The sequence below is a fragment of the Pelobates fuscus genome, chromosome 9 (assembly GCF_036172605.1).
Source record: "Pelobates fuscus isolate aPelFus1 chromosome 9, aPelFus1.pri, whole genome shotgun sequence".
Classification (NCBI taxonomy): Eukaryota; Metazoa; Chordata; class Amphibia; order Anura; family Pelobatidae; genus Pelobates; species Pelobates fuscus.
Window position 1 is genome coordinate 12886130 of NC_086325.1, and position 9192 is coordinate 12895321.

General features: G+C 42.5%; 1 protein-coding gene across 1 annotated transcript; it reads right to left on the reverse strand.

The window, feature by feature from the left end:
* Positions 1–2014: 2014 nt before the first annotated feature.
* Positions 2015–8527, reverse strand: LOC134572318 (mRNA decay activator protein ZFP36L1-like). Its single transcript, XM_063431208.1, has 2 exons — positions 8034–8527; positions 2015–4638 (listed from the first exon to the last, which is right to left on the reverse strand). Exons 1-2 carry the CDS (start codon positions 8085–8087, stop codon positions 3727–3729), a joined length of 966 nt encoding a protein of 321 aa, XP_063287278.1. The 5' UTR covers positions 8088–8527; the 3' UTR covers positions 2015–3726.
* Positions 8528–9192: the final 665 nt, after the last annotated feature.

Below are 9192 nucleotides of genomic sequence, written 5' to 3' on the forward strand. Positions count from 1 at the left end.
GCCACAGCAGCCAACTGGACCCTTATTAGAGATCCCCGATGCGCCCACAAAATGCCAGCTATTTGGAACATGTAAAAAAACTCAAGGAACCTCCAGAACCAGAGCTCCAGGCCCAGGCAACAGCCGCCAATGCGGTCTAATGGCTTGTCCGGCTTACTCAAGCTCCTCACGCCTCCTATAACACACTACCTGCACTATCTCCTTCTAGTGCACCTCTATGCACCATTCTTCGCTTTACTGTGTTTGAGAAGGTACAGTGTCAGGGCTGAAACAGGCCCCTTATCACTCACATGACATTTTTACACACTTATGTCTGGACCAATGTCGCCCAGAATTCATTTCGAATAGTAGAACTAAACTAAACTGTTCTGGATCTATAAACGTGCAGAGAGACTTTAAATAAGAGAAATTTACGATTTTAGTTATGATGAAAATATGGAAAACATGAACTTGTGTCTCCGAGAAGATATGATAACATTATAGAAATATATAAAGGGCCAGTACAGACCGCCCATCCGGTAACTTGGTCATTAATAGGACAAGAGGCCTCCCATTAAGACCTGAAGGAAGGAGACAAAAATAGGTGGAAGAACGTGACCAAAAGATATTTAACCATCTGGATGTTCTTAAAAAAAAAAATAATAGATGAATCCAGATATAATCGTTAATATGGAAATTATCGTCCTGCAAAACCAGGCGGAAGCAGATTGCCATTTTGTAGTCAGCAAGGTTTGGATGTTAACTTTTTTTATGCCTATTTACTTCAATATTGGGGTTTTCACCTTATTCTGGATCTACAGCAGGAACAGAGATGTGTGAAAGGTCTAACTGATGAGCCAAAGTGTTTTTTCCTAACCGTTTTCTGTCCGTTTTCGCAAAATCCATAAAATGCAGATTGAACGGATGGATTTGCACACTTTGACGGTCCCCATTTATCTTTTTTAAATCACTCTCTGGCCGGTTACAGCCAGAGCTCGCAGTGTTTGTACCCACATAACGCAAACACCAAAACATTAAACAGTGTCATTCTCCCCATCTGACAAATTCAACACAAAATGCAAGGTAATTTTTTTGTTTTATCCAAAGATTTATTAATATAAATTAAAGTTTTTTTTTTTTAAGGAAAAAAAAAAAAAAAGTTGAACTAAATGTAAAGCAAATAATTTAAAGCACACAATAAAAACACAGCATTACAAATAATAAAAAAAATCAATAACTAAAACAAAAAACACTCACATAAGATAAGTTAGAAATATAAAAAAAGACGATTCGCTACCAGTGATAATAAATAAAATGGCACAGACAAGGGAACTCCTGTCGAACTCTTGGCAGAGTTTTATAAATATATAAATATCCATTTTAAAGCCACCGATCTGTGGACGGCAGACAGTATATAGTGTCGGATGGGCCCCAAATGTTGCACGAAGAGAGAATTGCAAATAAAAACACAGGGAGGGGAACAGAGAGGTTAACGAGGAGAGAGACTTAGCGCACTGTTACTGCGAATACATTGCAAATCCTTCACATGCTGGGCGTTGAAACGTTTACCAAGCCCCCTTCCCCCTCCCCCCCCCCTTTTCTGTACCTCACAATTTGAAAAAGGAAAAAAAAAAAAAAAATCACAATAAAGTAAAAATTGGAACGAAAAGAAAATTACACACACACAGATTAGGATATTCAGTGAATGTATAAATTGTTAGGCATTAAAAAGTGAATCTGAAATAAAAAAATGTTAACACTAAAAACCAGCTACAACCCTTAAAAAAAGGCCAGGTGTAGTGGTCGAAAGCCACTTCCAGTGATGCAATACAGAACCATGAGGAATGTAGGTGTGCAGTGGCTTCCAATTACTTTTTTCTTTAATGAGCGTGGCACATATTCAAGTAATGACCCAATGGAAAATAAATTAATTATTATTTTTATAATTTAGTCGATGTAACCCAAATAAAAACATATGCATTTAATTATGTTTCGTTTCATTGGGGCTATATCTAAAAACAGCAGATCTCTCGTCTGCAGCCTTTGCAAGCCCTCCCCTTCTAACCCCGCCCAGACTTTCTGTGGCTGTCCAATCACAGACTGCCCAATGCAGCTCAATGAGAAGTACTTGCAGTTCAGGTTCTCTGAGCAATGGCTGCCTCTTGAGTTTAGCTCTACTGAGCTAAACAAACCAGGAAGTAACGGGACCGTAAAGTGAGCCAAATCAACTTTAGGTGGGTTTACCTTTGTGCACCAGAGGGGATAAGGGATTCTCCCGATGCGCTGTACAGCGACAGCGTGCCACCATGACATCAGGAATGCGCATGCCCAATAGTGGGGTAGGGTATTTTTACGGCGCAAGTACACATGCGCCAGCATTAGTTGCTACTGTGGTAGCGCCATCAAAATACCCTACCCTTCACAGCGCACAAAACAACCGATGCTGGCGCATGCATACGTGTAACTGCACTAAAACGTGTGCACTTGGTGAATCACCTAGCCCCTCTTGGTGGGGTGCAGGCGCCCCATCACGGGTAAGCCGATCTACAGCCAATATGGCTCACTTCCGGTGCAGGGTTAGGAATTTTCACTAGTTAGGGTTTTTTTGTTTTTTTTTAATAGAATACCGGCTGTCTGAAAGTCAGGGGTATGTAACAAGGTTCATTTCCAAACGTGACAATTTCAATTGAAATCGCAACTCTTTGTAAAATAAAAATTAAGAGGACATATTCCTAATAGGACACTTTTTGTAAATAAAAAAATAAATAAAAATAGGACATTCTTCACACAAAGCATTTCAGCAAGCTTAAGTCCTCTAAGGGTCTGGATTGCCCCTATCATTGTACCTTGGTGGCTCTAAATGCTAATGCTATAAAAGGTTTGGCCATTTATTATGGGTTGTGGGGGGAGCTGGAGTTGTAGGACTTCCCCCTATTTCAGCCATGCTCCCGTCATATTGCCCGTTTATACAACATGTATTTGGCATTTTATATTACAGAGTACTCTTCCCATGGATGGCACCCTCTGTGCATTTGGCAGCTAATGTAAACTAAATCGTGTTAAATTCATTGCCATCATTTGTTAAACAATTAATGTTTTTAGTTAGAGCAACTGGTTCACCAGTAAAGCAGATATAAAGACTCTGCAAAGCCGCTTCCTCCAACAAAAAGGGCACCATTCACCGAAGGAGCCACGTCGCAGAGTCCTTATTTCGGCTTTGAAGCATAGACTTCTGACCGAATTCACACAGTAGCCTTCACATTTCTATTGGATCACTATTAAGACAGGTACAAGATTGGTGGGATAACTGCCCCAGTTAAAATAAAATAAAAAATTGACAGCCTATCCGAGATTCAATAATAGCAGGACTGTAAATTACATCATCCTAGTTAGATCCCAAAAATCCCAAGGAGAAGCTCTTCGGATTCTTGTGATACTAAACTTTTCTGAAGTAGTTAAATACTCAAGACCTGTATAACAACATTGGATAGTATTTTCTCTGATGGTACGTTTAATACAGGACGGCCCCTAACCCCGGCCTAGAGAGAAACTAGTTGGATGTTAGTTGCTGAGCCCATCTAATATGCAGAGCCAAACATACAGTTTAGACATATCACTAAGATAGTCCAGCCAGATCTACACGTGACCTTCCCACATGTCCATATCAGCCTTCATTCTGCTGTATTGGGATGACAACAAGAAGTCACCTGGCCATGTCTGGACATGGAAGAGATCTCTAAACCTTATTTAATCTGACAGTTTACTGAAAATTGGAAGACGTTTGGCTTCTTGAGAGGTGACACTGGTGGAATCACCATCCTTTTTCCTTCTGTCGTCATGCTCTTCTTTGGATAAGCAGCTCCAGGTTTCCGCAAGCCCTGGGTCCTCTGTTGGGCTAGGGGTAAGATGAAGGACTATACCATCATTTTCCATGCTTTGTAAAGTGGGGTATGTTGGGGTTATGGATTGAAGAATGGAGGATAGGCTCAGTGTAATGGGAGAAGAAGAGCAAAAAGGACTAGATGTAAAGTTCTGAGTTGGGGTGGAGGGAGAGAAGGAGGACAGGGAAGAAACAGAGGAGAATATGGAATTTGAGGAACAGGAGGAAGAAGGGATTCCAGAACAGCTCAAACTCTGTCTCAAAGCAGGAGGACCTGGCCTTCTATTTCCATCACAGAACCTCTGTTCATCAGCATTGTGAATGAAGTGACAACGGGATCCATAAGGACAGAATCCAATGGTATGATACGTTCGGCACAGCTCCGTCTTGTATTTGGGATGCCGATTAAGGCCACGAAGCTCACTTGTCCCATGTGCAAACTGGCATTTGGACCCATATTTACAGGATCCGCTCTCATGAAAGGTACGGCAGAGTTCGGTCTTATAGCGAGAGGACAGTGGTCTGGAGGCTCCTGGCTGTTTTGTGCTATCCTCAATCATACTAACAGAACGCTCAGCCTGAAATGGGATCAGTCGCAGGGAATTTGCAGGAAGTATCTCGATGTTCTGGTTTTCCAGTGACCAAAGTGGAAAGTCAGTCAGCTGCTCGTAAGTGGTCTTATTCTTGTTAAGGTTGGTGGGACAGGAGAAGAAGTTATGATTCCTCCTCATACATGGGTTCAGATTTATGTTTACATCTGGCCGCAGGGAAAGACATTCCTACGAGAGAGAATAAGTGGGAAGATTAAAGACAGGTGACAAAACGGTCCAACACTCCATGAAACCAGAGGAAGGTCCAGAATAAAAATGTTTGAAAGGAATGGTTAGAAATAATCACACACTCAACTTCTGGAGTCAATTATTCACACTTATCTGCTAGAAGCACTCATGGGTTTTGGAATAAGGAACCCACCAGCAACTTAAAGGGACACTTCACTGCCCAAATACTAAATTAATAGAAATTCACTGTTTAGTACATATACCCCAAAATAGAACATATATGCTTTTAATTATGCATTTTTTCATTGGGGGTCAATCTAAACAGCTTCCAAGCCCTCTCCTTCTAACCCCGCCCACACTGTGAAGAGAACACTCTTCACACAGATATTTAGCAAGCTACATTGCTTTGGGGGGGTCTAGAGAGTGTCCCTTTAAACATGAAATGGGAGTAAACAGGGATAACATTAAGTGAAAATGACTTCGTAAAACAGAACGCTCAATGCATGGGGGCAACAACAAACCAGGCAACAATGCCAGTCAGCTATTGATCAAAATAAAATTCTACCTCTTTACTAAATCAATGAATACTGATATGCTGTGTTTTCCACTAGAAAAAGTGGATAGGTGCAATACAAAATTAATCAGGCCTTTTAATAAAAATAAAAAAAAAATCATTAAAAAATATATTAAACTCTTTCTCCAAACCTTTTTTGTTTACTACAGAATAATGTTTGATCGGCATTATTCTGTCAGTGTCCCCTACAAATTATATGAAAAAAAATTAAGTTTTTAAAAAAAGTTTAACTTACCTTAATCCAGCGCTGGGTGTAGAGAATTCACATTAGGAAGCCTTTAACAAATTTTATGGCTGTCCAAGTCATGTGTGCTGGAGGTGCAACTTGCCCCCGGCACAGAGTGTAAATAACTCTGGATGTGCACATCCAGACTCCTGCCACAATGACCACTTCAAAATGCAGAAGTGGTCATGGTGGTTGGAGTATTTAAAGGGACTCTATAGGCATCCAGACCACACCATCTCATTGAAGTGGTCTAGGTGCAGTGTCCCTGGCCCCTTAACCCTGCAGTGTAAAACATTACGGTTTCAGAGTTAAGCAGTGTTAAGACTACCTCTAGTGGCCCTCAACCAGACAGTCACTGGAGGCGCTTTCTGCAGTTTCACGGAGTTTAACTTCATGAAACAACGCTGGACGTCCTCACGCTGTGCATCATCCAGCGTCTTCAAAATCCCCGTATCACAGCACTGAGTCAACGCTTTCCTATGGGGGAAGGCCTAATGCAAGCATGGCACTTGGATCATGCCGACATTGGAGCAAGCAGAGACAGAACCAGCTGAGGGACCTTGGCGGGGGAAACAGGTAAGTAACTGCGGCGGCAAGGGGAGGGACACTACAGTTTTAGGAGTTCAGCTTTGTATTACTAACACTAAAGTGTCCCTTTAACATGTGAACAGGTTGTTGATCCCCAGTATGGCGTTGAGAAGGAATTTCTCAATTTTTGTGACAATTGGGCAACGCTGCAAAATGAGTTTTTCACCTTTTTTTGGATCAACAGGATAAAAAGAGGTGTTTAAAGGTTAATGAGTTTGTTTTCCCCCCAACCTAGATTACTGTTACTATTTAACTGCTAGAAGCAAACACTCAAATCTTATCTAACAGCGAAAATTCAAATACATGGGGTGGGTTACAATGTGACTCACACTGCAATATACAGGAGATAAACTGCACATACAACACAAACACACAGCTCAACGCATGGGGCAAAAAGCTCTGCATACACACAGCTCAACGCATGGGGCAAAAAGCTCTGCATACACACAGCTCAACGCATGGGGCAAAAAGCTCTGCATACACACAGCTCAACGCATGGGGCAAAAAGCTCTGCATACACACAGCTCAACGCATGGGGCAAAAATTTCTGCATACACAGCTCAACGCATGGGGGGAAAAAAGCTCTGCATACACACAGCTCAACGCATGGGGCAAAAAGCTCTGCATACACACAGCTCAACGCATGGGGGGAAAAAAGCTCTGCATACACACAGCTCAACGCATGGGGGGAAAAAGCTCTGCATACACACAGCTCAACGCATGGGGAAAAAGCTCTGCATACACACAGCTCAACGCATGGGGAAAAAGCTCTGCATACACACAGCTCAACGCATGGGGAAAAAGCTCTGCATACACACAGCTCAACGTATGGGGCAAAAAGCTCTGCAAACACAGCTCAACGCATGGGTCAAAATGCTCTGCAAACACACAGCTTAGTGCATGGGTCAAAATGCTCTGCAAACACACAGCTTAGTGCATGGGTCAAAATGCTCTGCAAACACACAGCTTAGTGCATGGGTCAAAATGCTCTGCAAACACACAGCTTAGTGCATGGGTCAAAATGCTCTGCAAACACAGCTTAGTGCATGGGTCAAAATGCTCTGCAAACACAGCTTAGTGCATGGGTCAAAATGCTCTGCAAACACAGCTTAGTGCATGGGTCAAAATGCTCTGCAAACACAGCTTAGTGCATGGGTCAAAATGCTCTGCAAACACAGCTTAGTGCATGGGTCAAAATGCTCTGCAAACACAGCTTAGTGCATGGGTCAAAATGCTCTGCAAACACAGCTTAGTGCATGGGTCAAAATGCTCTGCAAACACAGCTTAGTGCATGGGTCAAAATGCTCTGCAAACACAGCTTAGTGCATGGGGCAAAATGCTCTGCAAACACAGCTTAGTGCATGGGGCAAAATGCTCTGCAAACACAGCTTAGTGCATGGGGCAAAATGCTCTGCAAACACAGCTTATTGCATGGGGCAAAATGCTCTGCAAACACAGCTTATTGCATGGGGCAAAATGCTCTGCAAACACACAGCTTATTGCATGGGGCAAAATGCTCTGCAAACACACAGCTTATTGCATGGGGCAAAATGCCATGCAAACACACAGCTTATTGCATGGGGCAAAATGCCATGCAAACACACAGCTTATTGCATGGGGCAAAATGCCATGCAAACACACAGCTTATTGCATGGGGCAAAATGCCATGCAAACACACAGCTTATTGCATGGGGCAAAATGCCATGCAAACACACAGCTTATTGCATGGGGCAAAATGCCATGCAAACACACAGCTTATTGCATGGGGCAAAATGCCATGCAAACACACAGCTTATTGCATGGGGCAAAATGCCATGCAAACACACAGCTTATTGCATGGGGCAAAATGCCATGCAAACACACAGCTTATTGCATGGGGTAAAATGCTCTGCAAACACACAGCTTATTGCATGGGGTAAAATGCTCTGCAAACACACAGCTTACCCCATGGAATAAAAGGCTCTGCACAGTAATACACAGGTATTGCAAGGTTAGTTAGTTCCTTACATTGGAAAAGTTGGTGTCAAGTTCTGGGAAGGGACTCGGCAGGCTGGAAGGCATGGCTGTCCTAGGGAGCCTGGGATGGGTTGAGGAGCTGGGTACTTGGTTCTGGAAGCTCTCTGGTGGATGGTGGGTCCTCACAGCTGGGTACTTGGTTCTGGAAGTTCTCTGGTGGATCCTCACAGCTGGGTTCTTGGTTCTGGAAGCTCTCTGGTGGATGGTGGGTCCTCACAGCTGGGTAATTGGTTCTGGAAGTTCTCTGGCGGATGGTGGGTCCTCACAGCTGGGTAATTGGTTCTGGAAGTTCTCTAATATATGGTGGGTCCTCACAGCTGGGTACTTGATTCTAGAAGTTCTCTGGTGGATGGTGGGCCCTCACAGCTGGATTTGGGGAGCCTGGGAGGTCAGAGATGGAGATTTTGGCCCAGGGGGGCTCGGGCACGTTGTGGAGGCTCAGAGCTGTGTGGTTGTGGGTCTCCTCGTCTTTCTTCTCTGCAAAATCAAAGTTCCAGCAAACTTTTCAGGACATTCCCACCAAGACTGTTCTCTCCACGTGGTCCACACTGCCCCTCCCACCATTAGAAATCTACTCTGTGATTGGCGGATTCTTCTTACTGAGTTATCTCTGGCAGGAGGGGGGCAGAGAGATAGATACATTGTTATTGTAATAAACAGATACAATGTTACTGGTTATAATATACAGAAAGATACAGTGTGTAATAAACAGATACAATGTTACTGGTTGTAATATACAGAGAGATACAGTGTGTAATAAACAGATACAATGTTACTGGTTGTAATATACAGAGATATACAGTGTGTAATACAGAGATACGTTGTTACTGGTTGTAATATACAGAGATATACAGTGTGTAATAAACAGATACAATGTTATTGGTTGTAATATACAGAGAGATACAGTGTGTAATAAACAGATACAGTGTTACTGGTTGTAATATACAAAGAGATACAGTGTGTAATAGATACATTGTTCCTGGTTGTAATATACAGAGATACAGTGTGTAATAAACAAATACATTGTTACTGGTTGTAATATACAGAGAGATACAGTGTGTAATACACAGGTACAATGTTACTGGTTGTAATATACAGAGAGATACAGTGTGTAATACAGAGATACAATGTTACTGGTTGTAATATACAG

Coding starts and splice junctions, on each gene's coding strand:
- LOC134572318 (XM_063431208.1), bottom strand. CDS start 8,087: ATGCCTTCCAGCCTGCCGAGTCCCTTCCCAGAACTTGACACCAACTTT. Junction 4,639..8,033: donor TTGACACCAACTTTTCCAAT/GTAAGGAACTAA, acceptor TCTCTCTCGTAG/GAATGTCTTTCCCTGCGGCC.